We start from the raw sequence: 27,495 nt of genomic DNA on the forward strand, positions 1-27,495 counted from the left end.
AGTTAGGACTTTCATCACCTACCACAGTTCAGCTCATCAGAATTGTCTCCACAGTCATTCTCCCCATCACAGATGAAAGCAGGCAGTGCACAGAGTCCTGTTCCACACTGAAATCGGCCTGGCTGACATTTAAATTCAGCTGGGAGAGAAAGCATGCAGGTATTGTAGATGGCAATCTAAGTTCCTGTTGTCTTAAACAGAAATTTTCTCACACTGTTAGTGGTATTTTGCAGTGAATATATCTTGAGCATAAAGAGAAAACCTCATATCTAGAGGTCTATTAGAGCCTGGTGAACATCTAAGTAATGGGCAACCCAGACGTCCTCCCGACCTGCACTTTATAAACTCTCCTACCAGAGAAGCAAAATATCAACATGCAAACTATAACTAAAACAATTAACTTAAGGGTTTGGAGGTAGTATCACAACAGGTGAAATGATGAACAAGCTCAAAGACTTGAGTTCAAATCCCTAGGCTCATGTTAACAGGTGTTCATGGTAGCCCACACTTATAATACTGGTGCTGGGACAGCAAATGCAGGGTGATTCCTAAGGAATGTAAGCCAGGAAACACACACATCACCAAGTTACAGGCTAAGAGTTCCTGTCTCATTTGAGGAGAAAATTCAACATTGATCTCTGAACTCCCCATGCACATAACACACATGCATTTGCACATACACATACATACATACATGCACATACACACACACACACACTCTCACACACACACACAACCAGTAAAGCACTAAATAATGATCTCACTTCATTGCTAGGCTGTTGTTAAACTTACTAGAATACAGAGATTTTACTCTAGTTCCATTTCTTGAGGAATTATTTCTTCTTGCTGCCTACAAAGTACTTGTGGCCTCGGAATATATTCTTTAGTGCAACTGAATACTTCCTGTGTCCATCACATTTAGAACATGTTTTTTTTAAATATTAATTGCATTTTTATATGGCAAACATTTTGCATAACATTTACATTATTACAATAAACTCCTCATAAATCGTAGCATTTTTCTCTTGTAATACGTTTTGCTTATATATAAGGAGTAGTTAAAAACACAGCAGAAGATCTACTGAGATATATTCTGTGTTAAGTGCTCAGTAGATCTATAACTGCAGATTTTTATTTATAAAAATTATAGCCCCTCACATGACCAACAGTATGGCCATTCAAAAACTAAGAGTTGTTGATATTACCAATTCAGCTAAAGAGGTTCCATTTTCCATAGGTAGACACCAGGTTCTGACCCAGACCTGACTCTGAAACTGTCACACAATTCATATTACGCACAATGAAGCACTATTTTTGGACTCATGATTCCCATGGATTATTAATTACTGACTGCTAGCTTAATATTAGCCTCTTTTTTAGCTCAAGTTGGGGAATAAAACATAATTGAAGTTTTAAACTTGATTCAGGAAACATATTATATTCTTAATTACAGTATCGCTGAAATTTTTAATTCTCTAAAAAGTAAATCTTAATGTATATTTTACTTCCTTAATAAAAAATTCCAAAATGTTTTCACCCATAGAGTTTGTTAACTGCATTTGATGTTGGACTGCAAGATACATATATATTCCACTTTTGTTTCCTGTTAGTTCATGAATAATTTTCTTTATTAATACTTTTGTTATATAAACATCCCTCCAAAGAAAAGGGTTACAGTGATTAAATGAATGTTTAAGAAATAACTTGGGAAGCTCAAGAGATGGCTCAGAGGTTAAGGACATGGGTGTTCCTCCAGAGGACCTTGGCTCAGTTATCAGCAGTCTCACAGCAGCTTACAACCATCTCTAGCTCCAGGGGATCCAACATCCAATTTTGGCCACCACAGACATTTCATGCATGTGCTATACAGACACACATGCAGGAAAAACACCCATACACATCATACACATTACATAAAAATGAATAAATCTTTAAAAAGTTAAATGAAAAAAAAGAAAAGAAAACTTGGAAGCTACTGTGATGTTAATATGTGTCTTTGCAATGATTTGAGTGTGTTAGAAAATTGAACCAAATGTAATTTGAACTTACAGTGACAGAATTCCTGATCATTGTGTTCATACAAATTGCACTTTGTAAAATTTATTATGTGTGATACTTGGATCAGGCCTCCTAAGAGCATCATATCAAATGTAATTTCAACTTGCAATGACAGAGAATTCCTGATCTCTGTGTTTATACAAATAGCACTCAGTAAATTTTCAAGTGTGTGATACTTGGATCAGGCTTTCTTGCCTTCCTAGATGAAGTTACAGGCAGTCAGTACACACAAATTGTGATGCTGCAGCTACTCAAACACAAAGAAGAACAGGAGAGATGGCTCAGCAGTTAAGAGCACTGGCTGCTCTTCCAGAAGTGCTAGGATCAGTTCTCAGCATCCATGTTGTGGCCCTCAACTCTTTGCAACTCCAGTTCTAATGGATACAATGCCCTCTTCTGGTCTCCATAGGCACTGAACACATGTTGTACACATGGAAGCAAAACACTCATACATATAAAATTTAAAAAAAAATTTATAAATTATCCAAACCCTTCACAGTTTTATATATGCCACTTTTAAAGCACCGTGGCTCTGAAAGTGCTGTCACTAGATATTTAAGGATTTAATCTATCAACTGCAAGTAAACATTTATATGCTAATAATCACAAATTGTTATTGAAAAATCTCAACAAACTACTGTTAAAACATATAATGAAATGTTTCTATGAAGATGGATGAGAAACTGATCTCCAAATCATAAGTAACAGGAGAAAATATTAGACAAGGTCATAACATCAAACTAAAATGCTTTTTCAAAGAAAATGAATCAATCACAGTAGGAGTGACAACCTATAAAAAGGGAGAAATATTTAAAAAATATACATCCTAATTATGGAATGATACACTAAATGCATGACAAAATCAACTCCAACATAAATTAATAAATTAGGAAATTTTAAGAATGGGCTAAATGTGAGTAGCAGACAAGTCATCCTTGTTTCATGTCTAGTATCCTGCTATGAGTGAGTACATACCATGTTTGTCTTTCTGAGTCTGGGTTACCTCACTCAGGATGATTTTTTCTAGATCCATCCATTTGTCTGCAAACCTCATGATGTCATTGTTTTTCTCTGCTGAGTAGTATTCCATTGTGTATATGTACCACATTTTGTTTATCCATTCTTCAGTTGAAGGGCATCTGGGTTGTTTCCATGTTCTGGCTATTACAAACAATGCTGATATGAACATAACTGAACAAGTGCTCTTATGGTGTGGTTGAGCATTTCTTGGGTATATGCCCAAGAGTGGTATAGCTGGATCTTGGGGGAGATTGATTCCCAATTTTCTAAGAAAGCGCCATATTGATTTCCAAAGTGGTTGTACAAGCTTGCATTCCCACCAGCAGTGGAGGAGAGTTCCCCTAGCTCCACATCCTCTCCAGCATAAGGTGTCTTCAGTGTTTTTGATCTTAGCCATTCTGACAGGCGTAAGGTGGTATCTCAGAGTTGTTTTGATTTGCATTTCCCTGATGATTAGGGATGTTGAGCAGTTCCTTAAATGTCTTTCGGCCATTTGAGTTTCCTCTGTTGAGAATTCTCTGTTTAGTTCTATAGCCCATTTCTTAATTGGACTGTTGGGCATTTTGATGTCTAATTTCTTGAGTTCCCTATATATTCTGGATATCAGTCCTCTGTCAGATGTGGGGTTGGCTTGATCTGTTTGGGAGGCACCCAGGCAGTGGGACCAGATCTTGTGCTCATTGCATGAGTTGGCTGTTTGAAACCTGGGGCCTATGCAGGATTGTTTGGCTCGGCCTGGGAGGAGGGGACTAGACCTACCTGGACTGAGTCTACCAGGTTGACCTCAGTCTGTGGGGAAGGCTTTGCCCTGGAGGAGATGGGAATGGGGGGGGGTGTTGAGGGGAAGGTGAGGGGGACGGGAGGGGGGAGAACAAGGGAATCCGTGGCTGATATGTAGAACTGAATTGTATTGCAAAATAAATTAATAAAAAAAAAAAAAAAAAAAAAAAAAAAAAAAAAAAAAAAAAAAAAAAAAAGAATGGGCTAAATGCTTAAAATAAAAATAGGATATCATTCAGGCTTAAATAAGGAGGACATCTCATTTGTGATCATTTGCATGAATCTAGAAAGCATTAATCATGCCAAATGGTCGAGGTATAGAAAGAGGAAATACTGCTTCATGGCATATGTATATATAAAGTTTTAGAACAAAGAAAAGAAACTCATGAAAATGGACAGTAAAATGATAGTTACTAGAGGCTGTGGAGTGGAAGATTGGGGAGATCTTGGCCACAGGATATGAAAATTCAATTATACAAGAAAAATAAGTTCCAAAGATCAATTACATATCATAACAGCTATGTTTTTAACACCATATTCCATACTTGATGATTACTGAGAAAGATTCTACATGTTCTCAATACAAAATAAATAACGAGCACATAAGGTAATATATATGCTAAATGGCTTAAATTAACTATTTAATATATGCACAAGTATATTAGAACATATATATGCCATCACTATATATATAAATTTACTTTTTAATTAAAATAAAATATGCAAATACTAATATTTAACCAGGATAAGGACCATACACCAGCAATGTGTCTTCTCCGAATTGTTCAAATGAACATAAGCTCTTGACAACATGTATTCTGAAATTATGCAACTGGTAGAAACTCTCATTAACTCTGCAGTTAGCTCTTTCCATCAGTGGATTACAACATGATATTTCAAAATTACAAATAGAATTCAGAAGGTGTAAATACTTAAGAGAAAAATCGTTGTGATTCTGACTTTGCTATAGGTCTTTACGGTGGTGTTTCCTTTAACAACAGTGTCTCTGATCAGTAAAGGTCATCTTGATAGAACATTAACAGGCACATGCCAGTATTTTTAAATATACAAAGACAAATTGTATTTACTTTACTCAGTACATCATGGGTAAATTTCTTTTATTGTGGAGAAAACAATTTTTTTTATAAAAAATTAGTCTTAGTAACTGCTCTCATCATCCATCATCCATACCAGTCCTTCTTTTGGCATATGTTCTAATTCAAAAACCTTTAAAAAGAATAATTTGATCATAACTTTATACCTATTGTTCGTGAGTCCTTCTCTTCATGCATTGTCTACTACAGTGAAAATAAAATCTGTCAATGATGATTAAAAAATTCAAACACACAAAAAGATTAGAAAGGAATGGTTTTTCATTTGATTTCTCATCAAAGTGCTGGCTTCTTGATTTTCACGTAAAAAGAGAATGTGTGAAACAACTTCCAGAGTATGAGGTTGGTAGTGGAAAGGAAGATGCAACACAGTTCATTTAAGTAACAATCTGAAAATGTGAAGCAGCTTTATAATTGGTGCTAGAAAGTTCTTCAGAAGTAAATAACTGCCGTTCACTTAGATGGTACTCTTTCTTCAGTGCAAGCCTTAGGATCTTATACTAGATTGTCAAGGTCAATCAAAGCCAACTCATGGATCAGTTGTCAGAGCCAAGTCAGGGCAACTATGCACTGAGACACTGAAGGAATTATCAGGATTGACTGAAAGCATCTTCAACTTGACAAGGAAGGATTGCAATGACCTATGGAGTGAACTATAACAGGATTTCCAGGAAGTCTTCTGATTGCCCATCACCACCTAAGTTAGCAATGATTGTTAACCTAGAGCTCTAACCACAGTTGTCACAGTCAGTAACCATTTTACAGTAGCTGCTAAGGGCAAATTAAATCAAGTTACCATAAATAGAAATTATCATTAGAAAGTCTGACTCCTCAAGGAGTTTCAAGATTTTAACACTGACAAAAAAGATACAAATTTCTACCCATTATATAGAAAGGAATTTCTATATCTTGCTGATTTGTATTTCAAATTTGGTGAATACATTTCGTCAAAACTCACAGCAATTACTATACTTCTGATTACTGTAAAGCAAAGGTTTTGTTCAGAAAAAAAAAGTCAACAGAGACAAAACCAAGACATTGCAACCATTTTTTTTATAATTTTATAAGAAGTGAGATAAAATTTTTCTAAGTTAAAAATGGGAATGTTTGAAAAATGCCTTAGTATAAGCCTAGATGATTTCTACAAGTCTGGAATGCAAAGAACTCTGAAGTCTAAATCCAGTGTTCAGAATACTCACGACAGTCTTCAGGTTCATCAGATCCATCACCACAGTCATCCACAGTGTCACATTTCCACCAGAAAGGGATGCATTTATCAGTTTTGCATTGAAACTTTAAAAAAAAAAGGTGCAAGAAGAATGTCGATAACCATAACACATGGACAATGGGTATTCATGCAGAACATGGTGCAGCATCTCCAACTTTCCCACTGTAATTATGAACATGCATGGTTGTAGAGCTCCATGATGAGGGATGAATGTACAAACCTCAACACGGTCCTCCAGGAAATTTCACTGCTCAGAACACCCTGATGATTTCAGTGTCCACAAGCAGACTCATGCATTTCCATGTTGTCTGAAGGGCCGTTTTAATGGCAACACCTACCTAAGTTGTCGTTACAGAGACTGCATGGCCATAAAAGCCTAAAACATTTACCTGAACCCACATAGATAATGTGTGTCAAACACTATTCAAGGTAAAAAAGGACCAGGGCTATCAGAAAGAGATATAAACCTGAATAAGGTAAATTTGAGTTAATTGAGGAGAATTACATTTTCATAAGAATCTTGGAGACCTCAGTGAAATTCAGGCCAGCTCTTGTTCTCTCATTCTTTAGATGCTGTGGGCCAACTTGGAAGATTCCTTCCAGGAAGCTAGCAGGCTTGAATGTGCTCAGAAACAATCATCCCTATATGAAACTTTCTTACTAAAGCCTGTTATTGGAGCAACTAATACATGCTAAATGTTTTAAATGTACATCATTTGGAAAAAAAAGAAGGAAAGGGAATTCAAAGTAATGTTTTCAAAGATGTAAAAATTAAGCTTCAATACTCTCTTTGCTGGTTTTATTTTATTGGCCTATTTATTCACTTATTGCTTTGTTTTTATTTGAGGCAGGAACAGACTCAGAAGCCTGAACCCTTGGACACATGGTAATATTTTAATGTGCTAAGATCACAGATATGATCAAATAATAAAAATTAAAAAGAAACAGAAGAAATTTACATTGTCAAAGTTAATATAATTCAAAATTCTAGTCACTTAAAGCTCCAATGACAGATGTTATTTATTTTCAAATCCTTCCCTTTAAAATATCAAAGTAGCCATGAGAAAGGTAGATTGGGGCAGAAGTAGTTCAACAATATCTTTTTGTTTGTTTGTTTGTATTAACAAGGTTAGAGAAAATTGACTTAGGAAAACAGCCTGTTGGCATTGTTTCATGGCAATATTGACTTACAGGCTACTTGGCATATGAGTCATTAGTAGAGAAAAGCTTTAGGAAGTTACACCATAATCTTTGCATGAGGAAGGAGATTTGAGCCTCAACTGAACCAGTAAGTCAGAGTACAAGACTGTTTATTCATTTGTTTTTCCTTTTTTGTGTGTTTGTTTGTGTTGAGATACAGTCTCATTTAGTACAGGAGCTCATCAAACTTGGGACATAGCAGAGGATGACCTTGAACTTCTGTTCCTCTAGCCTCACTTCCTATATGTGAGATTCTAGGTATACATCTCTGTTTTACAGGTTTATGTGGCACTAGGAATTCATCCACACGGAAGTTGAACACTATCCACTGAACAATCCATGCCCCAAACAGTTTCTACTGTCAGCTTCACTCTGTACAGCTATGCACAGTGACCCAAAGGTTCAATTTGAACCTTGGTGACCTTGGGCAATGTGTTAATATTTAATGTTACTAATATTTAAATTAAAATATTTAATCTTACTAATACTTGAATACAAAAATTAAAGAAAATTTTCTGAACAGAGAGTACAAATGTCTGAAGTAGTTGGCATCAAATTACTAAATGTAAGCAGTTAATAAATATACAATCATTGTTACTGATTAAAGTATATTCTTTACTAGTCCTTATTTTATTTATTAATCTTGCTTTATTTAATTAATTAATTTGTTTGTTTATTTTGAGGCAGGTGATCGCTATGTAGCTCTGGCTGTTCTGGAACTTTACTACATAGACCAGACTGGCCTTTAACTCAAATAGGTCTACCTGCCTCTGCCTCCCACATGGGGGGATTGAAGGTGTGGGACACCACACCCAGATTCTTCTTTATTTTCTAAAGGAACTTATAACATTCATTCAGATTTGGAAACCTTAGGTGAATACATTACTAAAAGTTATTTTTCTTTCTGAAATGTCATACATTAATTCCCATGCAAAGGATTTGGCATGGAAAAACTGTAACATGAAAATATTGCTTTGGCTCAATTATCTTTAATAGACATGGATATTAAATCTGTTTGTTCATTTAAAATGCAATTGCTTTAGTAAGAAAGCCTTTGTTGTTAGAACATGCTGAATGAGTCCAGATACCATAGAGCTGATTCTAGATAGAATTTCAAACACAAGCATGAATTTTTCTTCTTGTAGTAATGTGAGAGGGAATAGAGATCATGAGCCTTAGGGGAAATTTCTCTTTTCAACTGATTTTCTATAATTTGCTTAGCCTGTGGTCATATCTGTTGTGGTTTTTCATAAGTTACCAGAGGAGAAAAAATATCTTTATAGGTAGTTGACTCTTTGGGGAGATGAGGCTAAATCTGAAAGCAATTACCCTGAACATTAAATATTTCTAGTCATTACAGTATATCAAAGCATATTGGTGAGAGGATTCCATGTCTTCTGAGTATCTTCAAAGTATTCCCAATTATAAGGGGGAAATTCCTAATACATATTAAATTCACCAAATATATCTGATTTAAATAAACACCAACTGTTGGAATTATACATAATATGAAATTCTGCTCTCATTTCAATCTAAAAAGAACATAAAAAGGTTTTGAGTCAAAGAAAGCATGATAAAGCATGCTTATATTATCTTTTAACTATAACTAACATTTTATTATTAGGAGATTTCTTCTATTTCAGGTCTCAGTTTCATTGTTTTCACATTTAAATTCAGTTGCACTAAAAATAAAAACATAAAATACAGTAGCATTAAAAAGAAAAATATAAAACAGCACCGTCCCATCCCTTGCCTGCCAGGTGGTAGCAGAGGCCAGGCTTGAGGAGCACCCAAGTGACCTGGAGCAGATGCAGGTGCCTCCCCACCACACCCAAGTTTGAATGCTGGTCACACTCTCCTCACTGGAGCTGCAGCACAGCTGACTATACAGAGGAGTATGAATGTGATGTCATACAGGAAGATGAATTAACTATTCAAGCAGGAAAATCATCAGGAATGTGGAAAAACAAACTACCGGGAGAAGAATTGTTAAAAGAAGTAAATAGGAGAAGGGTGTGTTCTCTGATAATTTTGCTAAAGAAATGAAGGGAAAGCCAGAATCCAAGGATGACACTTTGCCCATCAAATGGGAAGGTGAGGAAATGTGGCAAGTCTTGAACAGCAGATGAGGCCTTAGAACATCTAGCTCAAGGAATTCAGCTGCATCCACAACTCTAAAACATTTAGACAACAGAGCTCCCTTTAACTACCTTTCACAGAGTGAGGATGAGCTGGTTATTTATGGCAGGTGACGTTGGCAGATGGAGTCCTGACTGGTAAATTGGGACCATTTCCTTCAAACAGTGAAAGAATTAGAGCTAACAGATGTTCTGAAAAGCATGGAACTCAGGATGATTCAGAAACTGATTGACTGAGCCTACCTCACCTTATGTTCCCAGGAAATGGGAGTGAAATTGTCCTTGGATCAATTACATAGCCAAAGAAATCTTGGATTTGGAGATATTATATTTTTATTATTTAAAACATTTATAACTTTAAATACATTTTGATCATATCCTCCCCCTACCACAAGTCCTTCCCTCACTTCTCTTTTTCCCTACCCATCTAACTTTAAGTCCTTTCTCAAAAAAAAAAAAAAAACAAAAATAAATACAACAATCCCATCAACCAAGAAAACAAAATAAAAAATAAAACAATACCAAACATACAAAAAATCTTGAAACTGTAACCAAATAAAAGCACACACAAAATAACTTTGGAGTACATATCAACCAACTTCTCCTGAACATGAGACAGATCACTCCTTTGGAAAAAACTGTTTATTTCTCTCAGCAGGCATACATGACAATTCCGTTGTTAATCTATATTATAGTGGTTATATTTTCATTCATTCATTCATTTTCTTAAAATAAAATATAATAAGTTGAAACAAAATCTAGCACATTGAAGTTGGACACGTTGAACAAGACAAACCAACAGAAAGGAAGGAACCCAAGAAAAAGGCAGAAGAATCAGAGACCCCCTGGTTAGCACTCTCAGGAATCCCACAAAAACAGTAAACTGTAGGCCATAATATAAGGTCAGAGGACCTAATGCAGACTCCTGCAAGCCCTGTGCAGTGCTTCACTCTCTGTGAGTTCACATGAGCTTTGCTCATGTTGATTTAGTGGGCCTTGCTTTCTTGGTGTCCTCTATACCCTTTGGCGCTTACATTCTTTTTGCCTCCTCTTCTGAGGGGCTCCTTGAGCTCTGAGGGGAGGCCTATGATGGAAACATCCCATTCAGGGCTGAGTGTTTCAAGGTTTCTCACTCTCTGCATGTCTGGCAGTGTGTCTTTATATTTGTTTTCATCTGTTGCAGGGAGAAGCTTTTCTAGTGACGACTGAATAAGGCACAAATCTTTGCGTACAGTAGAATATAATTCGGAGTCATTTTATCACTACAATTTTTCTATTTTTTAGTCTTAGACCAGTGTAGTGGTATTTGCTCTGCTCAAGACCTTGGGCTACATGTCCCGAAGGAGGTGGTGCTTCTTGCATGACCTTACATGACCTCTTTTTTTCTTCTCCTTTTTTTTTGATTAAGAAATTTTTTTATTCATTTTACATACCAACCATAGATCCCCCTTTCTTCCCTCCTCCTGCCTCCCAGCCTTCCAGCCCAACCCACCCAAAAATTCCCTCCTCCAACAAGGTAAGACTTCCCACAGGGAGTCAGCAGAGTCTGGTACATTCAGTTGAGGTAGGTGTGGTGATATTTTATTTGTGCTGAGATATGGTGAAATTTTATTTTTATATTAATAAATAAAGTTTGCCTGGAGATCAGAGGGCAGAGCCAGCCATTTTTAAGTAAACATAGAAGTCAGGCAGTGGTAGCACATGCCCTTAATCTGATCACATGGCAGGCAGTGTCTCTGTGTGTTCAAGGACACACTAGGGAACAGCCAAGTGTGGTGGCACACACCTTTAATCCCAGTGCCAACCTGGATGTCTGTACAGACAGGCAGTAACAAGGAAGTGAGGTAGCTGGGCTAAGAGCCAATGAGAAAGCAGAACAGAAAAGCAATACAAGCCTGGGTAGACAAGAAGTAGCTCTCTTGGGAAGCTACAGCAGCATGGTGAGTTAAGGCTAACTGTTTTCTCTCACTGTTTCCCTGATATCTAAGGCTTTCACCCCTATATTTGGCTCTGTGTTTCTTATTTAATAAGACCATTTAGAAATTTGTCTACAGGCAGGTTCAAGCCCCTCCCCCTCCATCAAGACTGTGCAAGGTGTTCTACCAGTCATTGGCCTCCAAAAAGCCAGCTCATGCACCAGGATGAATCCTAATCCTACTGCCAGATCAATCTACATAATTGTCATCTTAAAATGAAAGGGAGAGGGGTCACACTGTCCTTTCTCCCTTTTTCCTGTTTCCTGGTGTGATCGAACTGCCAGGTGGATTCTCTCCCGGTCAGAGGTCAGATCAGAGGATACTTTCAGCTGTCTACTCAGTTCTGTATTCCTGAGTGTCTTTCCTCAATTTATATGCTAATAAATTCCCTAATATTTCTTTTTTTTTTTTTTTTTTTTTTTTGGTTTTTCGAGACAGGGTTTCTCTGTGTAGCTTTGCGCCTTTCCTGGGACTCACTTGGTAGCCCAGGCTGGCCTCGAACTCACAGAGATCCACCTGGCTCTGCCTCCCGAGTGCTGGGATTAAAGGCGTGCGCCACCACCGCCCGGCCCCTAATACTTCTTAAGCAGACTCCCATGGATTTCTCGCATTAGACCAATATTATTTGATTTTTGCCCTAGATCCCCAAAATATCTTTTCTCAGTTTCTTGGTCACCTAATCATTGTTTGGTATGGGTTCCATCTAGTGGAGTGAGCCTTAAGTCAGATCACTTATTGTTTGGTTACTCCCACAAATTTTGTGCCATCATTATCGTAGCATCTCTTTAAGGTAGCATACCATTGTAGATTAAGGATTTGTGGCTGGCTTGGTGTTTATGTTTCTCTTCTGGTAGTATGCTGAGTATATCCCTGTACCAAAGAAGCTGGAATGTAGAGGGAAAGATTCTTTGTAGCCACCAGCTCAGTATATCTAAATATATTAAATTGGTTGTGTAGATGTTGTCTTTATCAATGGGGGCTTGCCATCAGTTTGTGGAGAGCAATTTATAGCATTAGCAACAGCTTGGGAAGTTTGAGGATAATCAATGGGCCCCTAAATCAACTCAGTTAGATATAATGCAGTCCTTGTATTGATGCTTCATTTGATGACAAGAGATGGCCAGTTGTGACTCTGTCTCCCTCAGTATTTGTTCACTTCATTTTGATCCCCTTCGTAGATGCATATATTTTAGGAGGTTTCTACTGTATTGGGTTTCTATACTATTCCTCAATAGCCCCTTAATTTTAGCTGTCTCTCCCTGTATTCCCTACCATAAGTCCATCCCTCCTTAGTCCTCGCGTATGACCTTCCTGTCCATATCTGTTTATCCTCTTTCTCTTTCTTAAAGAGATATAGCTGGAGATATTTTTAAAGCAGGCTCTGGGAAATTTAGGACTAGAACATCCAGTAGTGAAACATGAGAGAAGAGAAAAATAAAAGTAAACAGAAGAGATCTTAATCCTATAGCCACTGTGATCTAAACCTAAGAATACAGAGGGAAGGAAAATAGGCGTTGATGGCAAAAGTAAAGCTACAGTGTTTTGTAGAATATTCTGTTACTATGAATGCACCTAGGAAGATGAACTTAGTTTTAAAGAAGGGAAGATGATTCATTTGGTGAGTGAGGAGACTGGAGACACGTGCTGGGGAAAGTGTGAAATTGGAAAAGAAGGACTATTTCCAGTTGACTTTGCTATCAGGGAAGTGAAGTAGATAAAGGCATTCCAAAACCAAGCAACCATCTTCTGTTAAGGGTCCAGTTCCAAAGTCTGACTTGTTAGCTGCAGAGAAGAATTATTTTCCTCTGAAGTCCAAAATGAAGAGGAAAATTCACTGCTGGAACAGAAATTTAACCAGTGCTCTTCCAGTCCCATCCAAAGGCCCACTCCTTCCTACCAAAGACAATGATATATTGAGGTCTCCTGGAAAAATTTCTCCAAAGAACCCTCACTGCCCTCCCCCAAAATTTAAATAATAATAAAAAAAAACCAGTTTCTCCTCCACCTCTGTCAGCCAAAATTAATGGAGAAGTTTCTACAATTTCATCAAAGATTGAAACTGAGCCAGTATCAGAACCAAAGCTAGATCCGGAATAATTACCATGTAGGCCAACATCCCATAAATCTAGAGGCATGCATAGAGATGAGCTCAAAAGAAACAGATATTGCTAAGTTTGATGACATGGCTACCTCAGAGAACTTGTAACATCTCACTGCAAACAGACCCAATACACCTGCAAGAACAATGCCTGGCCTCTTAAATGGTAGCCATTCTCCAACTTAAAACCCAGAAAACAAATCTGGAAGTCACCAACCTAAGGCCACCAGAATTTTAAAAAGAAGTGAACTGATCTTCAAAGTCATCTCTTTCGTACCTTCAAGTGGCTCCAAAGTAAACACATCCACTTTCCTCACTCCACTAGAAATCAAAGCTTCTTACCCAGGATTACACTGTTGTGCCTGTTTGTAGTGTTCTTTGTATTTGGGGTGATAAAATAGAACTTTCCTAGGTACCATGTTTTATAGACATGCATAAATAATAATTAATTAAATGATAACAATAAATTCAACTTCAGAAAAATTATAACATACATCTTGATGGACAATTTCCAAGATTTATTCTTCATCAAATAAATTTTAGACTACAATTATTACTCACAAGAATGAATACAGGAAAAAATGCAACCCCTGGTACAGTGAACTATAATTAAACTGTGAAGAAATCCCACTTAAAAATAAGAGAAGTCATTTTAAGATTGATGATTTCTCCACTTATAATGGTTTACATTAAACACCTAGAATGATCAGTTTTATGACTAGATTTAACCTTGGTTTTGAATAGGTTCTCTGATTATGTTTTAATTCCAATAGAATGCATATTGGAATATTTTGGCTATTTTACTTTTATAAATACCATACCATTTTGGGAATATATTATTGATATTCTGTTGTAGAATATTATTTTAAGGTGTGTTACTTTGGTTTATGTTAGATTTGTTTAACTCTGTGAAGATGTGTTACTTTGCCTATCTAAAACACCTGATGATCTAATAAAGAGCTGAACAGCCAATAGTGAGGCAGGAGAGAGAAATAGGCAGAGCTGGCAGGAAGAGAGGATGAACAGAGGAAGAAAAGAGATGGAAGAGTGAGTGCAGAAAGAAGTAGACAGAGGAGGAGGAGGACTCCAGGGGCCAGCCACCCAGCTACACAGCAAGCCATGGAGTAAGAGTAAGATTAAAAGAAGTAAGAGAATGAAAAAAGCTCAAAGGCAAAAGGTAGATGGGATAATTTAATTTAAGAAAAGCTGGAAAGAAACTAAGCCAAGCTAAGGCCAGGCAATCATAATTAAGAATAAGCCTCTGTGTGTGATTTATATGGGAGCTGGGTGGCAGGACCCACAAAAGACCAAAAACAACCAACAACAAAATCAATTACTAAATGATAATAAAACAAACCCCTTAGCAGCATTCAATCGAAATTGGAATTTTATTTTATTTTTCTGTGTATGTATATGGTTATACGTGTGTGCCTGTACACATAGATGCAAAGACAAATGTTGGGAGGATGAGCATGATTGTGATCAACCTAGTCTGAAGAGGAAGGCCAAAGGTAAACTTTGTGTATTGTTTCTCAGGATGTCTTCCATCTTGATTTGAGACAAGATTTCTCTGTGGCCTGGAACCTCATCTGGTAGACAAGAATAAGTGACCATGGATCTACCTGCTTCAACTTTGCCAGCCCTGGAATTTCAGACCAAAGCCACAGTGACTGTTAAATTTTTGCATATTGTGCTTCATGATGTTGTTTTGAAAATGAACCCTGAGAGTCAAACTATGTCCCTCCTGCATGAAAGAAAAGCACTTTATTGAATGAGATATGTATGTAGCCCCTGAAAAATTCATTTTTTTATCAAAATGTTTAATGATGTGAGTCTCAACTCCTTAAGTTATTTGTTTCATTTAAATTTCAAAGTCACTGAAAATTGTGTTCTTTTATTCAGTGTTTCCTCCAAAAGGGATACGACAGAGAGGTTCTGTTTTACAACACCAGAGAGGAATGTGGAGAGACAGCCTCAGGGACAGCATGGTGGATGGCATTGGCTGCTTAGTTATTCTTGGAGTCAGGTAGACAAACTGATAACTTTTATCCATATGTGTGTGTGGATATGTCCTATATGCATTCACACACACTAAATTCTCTCTCTCTCTCTCTCTCTCTCTCTCTCTCTCTCTCTCTCTCTCTCTCTCTTATTTATTGTGCTTAGTATTCTTTTAAGTTCATAGTAAAGATGCCTGGACAGGTTTTCAGAGTAGCAAGTGCTTTGGTTCACTGGCCTCAGAATGGGAACTCATCATATGAACAATATTCTTGGGCTGACCAAAGTTTTATTTCGTTGATAAGATTTGGGGGATTGAATAAACAAATTTCCTTGTTCTCTTATAGTCCTTTGAAAGTTTCATTCCTTTTTCAGCAGTGGAAAGGCTGGCATCTCATCACAATAGATATCATGTTTTAATTTGTTCTATTTTCAGTAGTGGGCTGAGGCACACGGCAAGCAAGCATCTGTCTCTCTGGCATTAGCCAGCAGGGATCTCAGGGGCAAACCTCAACAGACTGATGCAAAGATCACTTGGGAGTGGTCTCCTGTGCCAGTGCTTTGGAGCCTAAATGGGACTGGACTAGGCACGGCGAGACAGTTGTGTAGCTTGATTTGCTTGGGGGCACCATTGGCGATAGGATCAGAATCCATCTCTGGTGCATGAGTGGGCTCTTTGGAGCCCACTACCTATGATGGGACACCTCATGCAGCCTTGAGGCAGGAGGAAGGGCTTGGACTTGCCTCTACTGGATGTGCCTCCCAATGGGAGGCCTTGCCTTCTTGTGAGTGGGAATGAGGGGTAGGTTGGGAGGGGGAGGCTGGGAGGGAGCTGGAGAAGGGGAGTGGGGGATCTTTGATTGGTGTGTAAAATGAATGAAAAATTTTTCTTAATAAAAAAAAAGATTACTTGGGAGTAGAGGTCTCAGGATTCCCTCACAATAAGATGGAGGTTTGGAAACCACTAGACAATACTAATACAAATTTTATTTAAATTGAAAAAAACAATTTCTCCTTTAAATTCTACTGGTATGAATAATGTTGGTGATGTTATTTTACACATACATTCTGTTCAGTAAACAAAGTCTATGGCCTCTGCTTTGAGATCGACAGCAGACGGTCATCATGGTGCCTTTAACCAAGTACACACACTCATGTGTTCCAGCTTCAGTGATGGTGACCTGAACTACCACTATTATGTCTGAAGAACTATGTCCACTTAATTACCATAACAGTGTTCTGAAAGTGTTATTTCTGTTATTTGCACATACATACCTTCCAAGACTCATTTTGAAAGGTAATTGTCACTTGATATAGTGGATATTAGGTCAGGTGAACACAGTTCCCTCCTGAATGATGAATGTTTCTCTCTCTGGCAGACCAGGTTTGAAATCTTGACAGTAGCTCTACTTTGTTTTTAAGTTTAACTTCTGTTTTTTTTTTTTTTGGTTGTTTTACCTCCATATAAATTTAAACAACTTTTACTGTAAAAATTGAAATTGTTACATATTCATGCTATACACTTAGCTATATCATAGAAACTTAGCTGTGTTTTTAAATGCCATGAAAATACAATCATTAAGGCATACCTAATGTGAAGGCATCATGAGTTCTTGTACTATACCATCTAAATTGCGCCTCACTTGCCTTTACTAGCTGTAGCACTTTGATATTAGATTCCAGAGCCACCAGAATTATGTAATAAATTTAGTCTCTTTATAAATTCACTTTGTGGAATTCTGTTACATCACATCAGAAGATGGATTAAGATATCTCAATTAAAAGATGAGAAGAGTAAGGCACCACAATTTTAGGGAGCAAACCCAGCTGATCCCATCAGAACGAAGCAGAGTCAGGGATGTAGCCACAGATTGTGTGCCGTTCAGCCAATGCCCTTAACCTCTAAAACACTGACTTCCTGTGTAGTGAGTGCAACTCTGCCTTCAGAGGTGAGCTGAGCTAGCACTGGCTTCTGTTTCACACAAGCTCAGTTGAAAATGAAATCTTTGGCAAGGATGTTCCCTTGAGTTGCCAAAAATGAGCAAATTCAAAGCATAGAATTAAATAAATAAATTTACTTGTTTAAAGAAATACTCACATCTTATTCAACAATTTGATCTCAAACCAAAAAAGATATAGGGTCTGGTGTAACAAAGTACAATTTTTAATGTCATATGACTACTTTAAAAAATCTAATGCAAAGTAATAAAATTAAATCCACAAATTAATTAGCATTAACTAGTATTTTTTTTTCTGGAATATCTTCACTGAGAATAAGCAAAATTTGAGGGAAGTTTTCACAAGTAAATTACTTTTATAATGGTTCTTTATTCAATTTACACTTTCTCTGTATTTGCAGGGTGTGCTGTTGAGGCAGGGTTGGTTATCTAGAAGATAACTCGATTATTTAAATGCTATCTATCTTTACTACATCATTTTGTTATCACCATTCTTTTTTGACCTGTAAGGAATGTCCTCTGATCCCTCAGTTCTGCACACGTAGGACTAGAGTCATAGTTCCCTGTGAATCTTGGTAAAATTGGTTTTCTTTTCCTTTTGTTTTCTTCCTGGCCTCTACTTGTTCTCTAATGCCACAAATCTTATTTTAATGTTTGCATTTAATTGTTTTTCCCTGATTCTGTGACCATGTGTGCAGTGCCTAGAATGATCACAAATTTAACTGCACATAATAACAAAACAATGATTTCAATTATTTAAACACATAAGCAAACATGCCAAAACGTAATAACAGCATACACAAGCAACCCAGGAGATGATTCCAGAATTCAACTCACCTGACTGGCTGTGCAGTTTGATAAACAAGTTCTATTATCAGCTGCAAGGTAGAAGTTGGTGGGGCATGCGCAGGTGTGGGTCTTCCCAGGGGCTAAAAGGCACAAATGGCTGCAGCCACCATTATTTACTGTGCAAAGGTGTTTGGAGACTACAGGTGAGAAAAACACAGCAAAATGAAATGATCAAGACCAGTAAATATAACATGGCACTTGAGACTAAACTTTCAAGTATCATAATTCATAGTCGAATAAACCTTCTCTATTTGAAGATATAAAAGTTATGAATATATCAAATAAATGCTATTCAATCTCTGGTTTCACTAATGTTAAATGTTTTCTACAAAAACAAGTATGTTAGTTAAAAGTAATTGCTAATCAGAAAAGTAAATAGAGAATAGAAGCATTTGGGGTGAAGAAATAAATATTCTTAGAAATATAAATGTAAAATAAAGCAATGAAGCAATGAGCTACAAGCATGAAGTTTTGCCTTTTAGTACAGAAAAGCCATCAAACCTTCATTCCACAAGGTCTGGGAGAATCCTATAAAGCACACTGGATATTTGCAATTCTAAATTCCCAAACTACTGAAATAGAATTCTCTCTAGCCAGAGTTCTAAAAATTAAGGACGTGTAGCTATACCGTAATGGACTATCCAAAGGATTTATTTTATACTTCTCTGACTACATGCATTGCTCACATCTTAGCTTAATATAATTTGAACAGATCAATAATTATTTATACTATTACTGAGCTTCTAATCAACCCCTTCAATAGTAGCACATGATATGAACTGGCTTCATTATATAAAATAAAGCTAAGTAATGGAATCTGATCATTCTTATCAAGAATGAAGTTATACTTAAACTTGAAATAATAAAAAATGAAATGTTGCTGGAAAATGTTGATGCATTATGGAAATTATGGAAAGAATAATTACCATCAGGTTGTCTATAAGAATGATACACCTGGATATCTGTGATGGCATGCCATGAGTTAATCAGTGAGAGTCTGTCTGCTCCCGAGGTTTTATGGACACGGCTGAGTGACTTGGTTTTCCCATCAGTCCAGTAGATGTAGTCTTCAAACAATGTTAGTGCAATCACCCCTGGAATATCTTGATTAGGGACTGTAATAGGAGATGGTAAGATTAATGTTCAGTCTTGGAAGACTGCCAGTTAAAATATTCAATATTACATGGGCTGACAGATACTACTGCTACAGAACTTCTTCTGAATAATTGCTGTGACAACCTGTCAGATTGGCAAGGTTCTTTATTACTGGTTAAGAGAATGTAAGATTAGTCACCAGGGTTTACTATGCTCATATTTAGCTTGGTTTAACAAGTAGGAAGAAAATGAATGTGATCAAGCTCACCATAAGAAGAAGGCTGCTTTAGCAGAAACCAGTATCATCCAACATTTTAAACTTCAAAATACGAAATGTGTGTGTGTGTGTGTGTGTGTGTGTGTGTGTGTTGCCTGATCGTCATCCAGTAGGTATTTACTTTCTTTCTTAAAGCTAAAGTTCATTGATTAGTTTTCTGCCACATAAAATGATCACATAACCATTCAAAGATGAAATGTGTATACTAAGTGAAAACAGAGTGCCATGAAACTTCTATAAAGCAATTTAGTGTAGTTAGGTCATTGATATTTTATGATTCCTTGTACTTGAAGATGGTCTAAGAGTGAAGGAAAAAATATTTCAGATAACAACTTACTATGAATATAAAACTATTTTGCTGCTGACTAAAATTACCTTGTAATTATGACTTTCATCATAAGAGAGAATTTAAATATAAAGACTGTCAGACCATCATAGTGTAGATTTTTCATATAGGCCATACCAGAGTCCGGATGGCAAATAAATATATAAATCCTTGTGCTGAACAGATTTCTCTTTTTGTGATTAGGGATTGTTCGGCATATGTTTGAACGCTTTTGTCCTAAAATATTTTGTAAATATTAATGATTTTTTCTTTCTGCCAATAATTTCTCAAGGTAATCAAATGATCAAGTTCAGAAGAAGGAACCCTTTGGAACTGTACAGACATTCTAATAATTTTGGCAATTGATTTCTAAATGCTCTAAGAGAAAGTTGACTAATGCAATGAGCACAACAGCTGCAGTAATGCCTGCTCTTTGGTCTATCAGAGTTTAATGATTGAAAATTAAAGTTTGACATATTCAGTAGCAACTGAAAAAATATGCAAGTTTCAATACAATTTATCATGTTTAGGGAAGTTTAAGGCCTCATTTTAAAGTGCAGAGTAAATTTGTGTTGTCAACAAAAAGCAGATACTGTACGACTCTGTATATTGTGTTGAAGATAAATCATATGGAATCTGAGAATTCACTTTGATTCAGTCACAAAGTGAAAAAAAACAAAGAAAATGACAATAGTGCAATTAAATGTTATGCTGTTTAGTATCAGTAGTCAGGTATCTATCAATAAATGCACCTGGACAAGCTACTGAAGAATGCAGAATTTGAGAAAAATTCAGAAAATTTAGGCATTTGAATCCTGATGTTAATTCCATATGTCCTTGCAACTTAACTCTCTCTGTACTTGTATGGACACAGAACACATCTCCAAATGTGATGAGTGCAATTTGGTAGGAAAATGAGAAGCACACTTAGCCATAAAGTATCATATAAGCTACTTATACAAACTACTCCCAGCTCCTTCCTTTGCTGTATAAATTCAAATTTAAAAAGATAAAAATGTGAATCATGGTGATGGGTGATAATTATGTGTCCTTCACCAGAGTGTATAGGTTGGGAAACTTTAAAATAAAGCTGCAGAATATTTTGAAATGCTCAGAAACATTCAATTTATATCTTTTCAGACTCAAAGGAAGTAATTATATCCTTAAGTATGGGCTTAAAAGTTAATCATCACTTTAAACTCTCCATCTACTGAGATTCAATTAAATTTTGTGGAAAGACGAAGTTACTGTAAAAATTGGTCAATTAGCATTTTGAAAGTAGCACAGTTTTCCCACTACTCCAAACTAACTGTCACTTATCTCTACTGCTAAGTGAATGGGTGCTTCAGAACTGACATTTCTTATTGCAACAAACATCTTTCAGTTCCAGATACAAACAATATTGAGGCCGAGCAATATTGCAGAGGAGTAATAACTTTATGTACTTTATTTCATTTAATATCACCAAAAGTTGATTGTGCGATATTATTCTTCACTATAGTTGGACAGAGAAGAGGTGGTCAAAATGGATAAGAAAAGACACTGATATTTGAATCCAAATCAGCTTCTCTGCTGGTAAGATCTCAGCCCTTCACCGTCCTCACACTGTCTTAGGAAGATGGAGCTGGCAGAGCAAGAAAACCAGAGGGTTCGTGTCATCAGATCCAGCTGAAAGTCTGGTTGCTTACTGGACAACTAATTGAGTCCGAGTATCAGAAATTTTTATTATTACATAGTCACCATAAGTTCATGGGCATCAAGGCCCATGCAATGGCTCAGCCCATAAACGTGCTTGCCACCAAACCTAATAACCTATGTTTGATTTTCTGGACCCACATGTTGGGTGGCAGAACCATAGAGGTAGCCTATGGGTGTACACTCATATGCAATTTAATAAAAATAAGTTTAATAAAATTTAAAAAATGAGTTCAGTAGAGCAAAGTCTTAGTTCAAGAGGATGAAATGTAGCTAAATGTACTGAGCATGTAGAAAAGACAGGTCAAAATGAAGGAAGGGAGTCCATTTTCTCAAATTGTTTGCACTGTTGTTTCAGTTTACTGTTTGGCAGTGAAGAACAGAATTGGCACTCTGCTGTAAAATCAAACTGTAAATCTTCATTTGGTAAATGTTCTTTCTTCTCAAACATTATCAACACTACTACCATAAACAGAGAAAATGCAGTCAAAATACCAACCTGTGTTTACAAAGGAGCAATTGGTCTAATTCACCTTATCTGACCTAGTTAATCATGCTGGCCTTCTGAGGGATCAGGACATCCCCACAGGGTCATAAACCATACCAACAGATATCAAACAAACATAGGAAATCAAGATGAACTACTCCTCCACCATCAATTGTGAGGATTCATCTGTTGGGCCTGAACCTCCACAGAAGGGGTTAATTAAGTGATAATTTATGCTGCGGTAAAATGATCATTATATATATTAATTACTAAATGATAAGTATAAATAAACAAGTGTTGTGTTTATTTTTTTCCATCAACATAGAAGACTTCAACCTACATTGATTACATAAACCGTATTTGAATTAAACACTGTGTATTTCCAAATGAGAAACTAAGGTTAACTATGAGTGAGGAAAATACTTTGTTTGCCTATTTAGTTTTATATTACATATACGCATGTAGAGATACGTATGTATGCTCACACATATTAAATATACATGTGCATAAATGTAAAATATCTTTAACACCCAAACACACACATATATACACCAGAGCAACAAGAAGGATGTTTTCCATGGAACTGGACAATAAATGGAGCTGACAAACTGTCATCCCAGACGGTGAAGGTGCAAAAGAAACACTGAACAGATTCTAACAAGGAAATGTGGAAGAATTCAGGGGCAAAAATAGCAATATTTTCTCAATATTACGTATGTGTATCTTTAAACATAAATATCATATACATGGATGTCTTGTATAAAACTCCATGGCTTAATTAATAAAACAAGAAATATAAGCAAATTAAGAAAGGAAAATTTAAGGAATCTTTATTTACATGTATTTGGTAGCCACACACAAATACACACAAGACAGAAAAATAGAAGTGATAGATGGGATGTACCTTAATGGGAGCTTGTTATATATTTAAAGCCCATTTTAAAGTGTTTACTGTGGTTAAGTTTCTATTCTTTACAACAGCAGTGTCTATTGAAGTGTTTCTAGTAGTTTGCTCGAACACTAGGCTTCCAATTCTCATTCTGTAAACTGTATCTTTCAAAAGAATATAACTGATATTTGACAAAAAAAATCAAAGTAATATTCATTTTGTACTTTTCTCTGTTAGTCAGTTTAGAGATTCATAGTCATATTACACCAAAGAAAAAGTGAACATGTGACATCAGCATGTGCTTCTGGCTTTAGTGCAGCCTTGCTGCTTGAGACACTCTGTCAGAATACTCTAGACTACTTACTTCTGGATAGCATCCAACATGCTAAACAAGCATGTTTCTGCTAGCAGCATCCCAATTTCATATTTTTCCTTTGAACAAAACATATAAGAAACCTTCTGTTTTGAAAAATCCTGCAGTTTTATGGAAGGTACATTGGGAGGCCGGCACAATTAGCTAGATTTGCTGCACCAAACAACGTGGACATTCTACTATCAGTGTTCTGATTATTCTCTTATTTCTCCTGTGAGATTATTGTATTCAAGTGCTGTTTTTATTATTTATTTAATTCCTTATTGTATTTGTGTGTGTTGCATGGTAAATAGGCCCCGTGTGTATTGCTTCCATGTGAACGAATGTAGAGGCCAGAGGACAATGCTGGTACTTTCCTTTATTGCTTTCTACCTTAGTTTTTGAGACAGGATTTCTCAGTAAACTGAAGATGTTTTCCTATGCTGGATGGCTACAGAGGTCCAGACCTCCACCTGCACAACCCCGTAGTGCTAGGATTACCAGTGTTTAAGCATGTCTTGGGGAATTTGTCCTCATAAAGTCCCTCGCTTTATGACCCACTAAGGCATCTTCCCAGAATCCCTAAATTTTATTTTAAAATTTTGCTTTATACCTACGTGGTGGATTGAATAAAAATGCCCCACATAGGCTCATATACTTAAATTCCTGGATCCCAGTTGTTGGAACTATTTGGGAATGAATGATTGGGAAGTACGGCCTTATTGGATGAGGTATGTTACTGAGGACAGGTTTTTAGGTTTCAAAAGCCCACTGCCATTCCCAATTGGTTCTCTTTCTGCCTCCTGCTTGTGGATCAGATGTAAGTTCTCAGCTGCTGCTCCAGCACCATGACTGTCTGCCTGCTGCCTTGTTCCCTGGCACGAAGGTCATGGATTCTTACCCTCTGGATCTGTTAGTCCTAATAAATGTTTTTTTTAATGTTACTTTGATCATGGTGACAGTACAGTAATAAAAAAAGTAACTAAGACAACTCACAACCCTCTAACTGTTAGGTAGCAATGGCTATATAGGCTTTATTAGTATTTTCTAAAGTGAAACAAATTTAAAAAGTACAATCACTAGATTATGCAGGTACTTTTACAATGGAGTCAAGTTAAAAGAGAACAAAAGTTTATAATTGATTTTTATTATTATTGTGTGTATTGTATGTTTTATGCCTTGTGCATTTATGCCTTGTGTATTATTTAGAAATACCTAAATAAAATTACCTGTTAAGGTTAAGCTAGCCCTTTTCATATAAACTACTACATTTGAAATATTAATCTCCCAATACTGTAATAATGACAAAACTTTGAAATCAAACCTAAATACTCTGGTCAGTTTCTAATATACTGTAAGATTTTTCCATTGCCTTATTCCCAATGCCCATTCCCAATGACCCTAAGAGCATGTACCTGTACATATGAAATACTGCACAAGAACTTTAGCTTTTCTCCTATAATTTAATCTACACAATCTCTTTTATAATAGGCAACATTCCTGCAACAAACACAGGAAAGTTTAACAAAGACACTTTGTACAGAGAAGTAAACATGATTAAAGCACAGATTGATTTTTTTCTTATATCTCTAACCAGAGTGATACAAACATAGCTGGGAGGAAATGAACTACCAAAGAAGGGGATACCCACTGTTAGATGAATTTAGCATAGAGGGAGAAAGGAGGAATAAAACTTTCAGACTTTTCTTTTCTATACCATCAAATATTCTGTCAGTGCTCCATGAAGTAAAGCTACCTTGAGCCCAGACACTAAAGTGTCCTTGTAATATAATTAAAGTACCTGCCTCCTAGAAGTAGGCAAGGGCAGATCCTCACATATAGAAAACTAGAGCCCTCCAATTCATGTTAGGTTTACTAAATTATCTAGTGTGTCTCTTCTTCCATCAAAACCCACCGATAGCCTCCACTCCTTTTGCAAATAGTGACACTATTCAGCCAGACAGAAACAACAGTTTGCAGCAGAGAACATCACTAGTTGCATATTCTAAAATTCCTCGACATAACCATTTTCCTTAGTATCTTTCCAGAAAGATATGGACACAAGTATGAAGGTGGAGTGTGAATTAAAATGACAGCCAAAAGGAATGAAATGAATCTGAAAATAATTATCATTAAGAAGTATGAACTGAGATTGAACAAGGGTGAGGGAAACACACAGACTGGGAAAGAGATGCTAAAATTAGATGCGGGGAGAAAGAGGTTTATCATGCAAAAGAAAATGAAATATTCATTTTCATTTCAAAAATGAACTGACAATGACCAATAGGTGGGAGCACAGTTTCTAGCTCATGAAGACTAACAGAGAAGAGTGGGTAGCTGAGAAATGTCCAGGGCACACTCATCTTCACTGAATTAAGGCAGAGACAGTTATAAATAGCATCACTAAACAAAACAACTATGATGTAATGTACTCTCAGAGGCAAGACTGTATCTCCTTTGCCAGGCCCCTTTAGAGTTGCTTGTGTTATCTTTTTTAATAATAGTTTTATCTTCAAAGTCTCTGAAATATGTATTTGCTATTCTCCCCTATAAACATTTTTCTTGCCTTTAATGCATTCTTACTTAATTTTAAGTAATACCCCTACACAATAAATTTAAAGCAAATGAATCTAAAAATCTATTGTTCTAAATGAATAAAAGCCTTAAGAAATTCTAGGAACAATAAGGCTAGACAATGCTTCTAAATATCAGTAAAGGGAAAAGCTTTTTTTCCAGTAAAAATACAATGTTTCTTTCAGGGAGGTCACTTTGTAACCAAAAAACAAACTTCTTGATTCAGCACATGTCTTAGAACAGAGATAAACCTAAGCTAATACTGCCTGGGAGTCTATTACAGGAGGCTACCTTTGAATACTCTACTAATAAAATTCCAATTGCCTCCTTAGTGGACTGGGTCATTACATGTTTACATTTTTGTCCTGTGTCTAATTTATAATGACAAGTATAGAAACTGATGTTGTATTCAGAAATCTTCTAAGATTATTAAGAGGTGTGTGGCATTTGTGGTATATCCTTATGGAGCATTTCTTGTATCTCTTTGTCTACATTTAAGTGATACAGATCCCTGACATACATTGGTAATATTAGTTGTATACAACTCAGCATATTATTCTCTTTTACGTGTTTTTAAATTATTATAATATGAGTCAGATATGGCCTTTTCAGTAATTCAAGCTCTAAAAACAGATCCCACTTATAAATGTGACATTATCTGCTGTGTTACGAATGAGACTGTAAAAATTAGATGTGTTAATTTTTAAAAAGGCTTTCCCTGAATGGATCATCTCATGATGATACCACTATAATCTCTGGAATAAGCAAAGAAACATTGTTTCTGAAACTTTAAAAAGGCAGATCCATGCATTTCTGTAATATTCTGGATCTTTCTAGTGAAGACGCAAAGTGACATGGGCAATAGGAAATACGGTTTTTCAACTTATCAGTACATGTAAGAGTTATGCCTTTCTACGTGTGTACATTAGGAACTTACTTTTAAGATTTTATATTTTTATGCCTTTGCATATTTGTCTGCATGTGTGTATGTGTACCACATGTGTTTCTGGTGTCTGTGTAGGCCAGAAAAGTGTATCAGGTCGACAATAACTGTAGTTACAGATCAAATGGTCATAAGCCTTCACTTGACTGCTGGGAACTGAACCAGGGCCCTTTGCAAGATCAGCAAATATTCTTAAATGTTAAGCCATCTCATCTGTCCCTAGAAATATATTTTTAGAAAATATTTTAAAATATTAAGCATGTAATCACTCAACAATGTTGTATGCCTATCTCCCCCAAACTGAAAGAGGCTCTCCAAGACAAAGGGAAAAACATGTCTCAGAGTGCTAAAGAAACTTACATGACCCAGGAATCTCAGAAAGCTACATCATTCACTAGGCTGCTGAGCAGGAATATAACAGCAGTTAACTCTTACTTTGCTAG

At 36.4% G+C, this 27,495-nt stretch overlaps 1 protein-coding gene and 1 pseudogene across 5 annotated transcripts in view; one reads left to right on the forward strand and one right to left on the reverse strand.

Annotated features, from left to right (window-relative positions):
- Lrp1b (LDL receptor related protein 1B) overlaps positions 1-27,495 on the reverse strand; it is a 1,950,932-nt gene that overhangs the window by 233,869 nt on the left and 1,689,568 nt on the right. For all 5 annotated transcript variants that reach the window (XM_052726598.1, XM_052726596.1, XM_052726595.1 and 2 more), the window contains 4 exons: positions 19,342-19,530; positions 18,404-18,552; positions 6,170-6,263; positions 23-139 (listed from right to left, as the gene is read on the reverse strand). In XM_052726598.1, the coding sequence (XP_052582558.1) occupies positions 23-139; positions 6,170-6,263; positions 18,404-18,552; positions 19,342-19,530 (549 nt within the window). The remainder of the gene's footprint in view (positions 1-22; positions 140-6,169; positions 6,264-18,403; positions 18,553-19,341; positions 19,531-27,495) is intronic.
- On the forward strand, positions 6,316-13,982 carry LOC128102501 (CD2-associated protein-like; annotated as a pseudogene).

This window comes from Peromyscus californicus, unplaced genomic scaffold (genome assembly GCF_007827085.1).
Source record: "Peromyscus californicus insignis strain IS unplaced genomic scaffold, ASM782708v3 Scaffold_7__1_contigs__length_154581171, whole genome shotgun sequence".
In the NCBI taxonomy this organism is placed as follows: domain Eukaryota; kingdom Metazoa; phylum Chordata; class Mammalia; order Rodentia; family Cricetidae; genus Peromyscus; species Peromyscus californicus.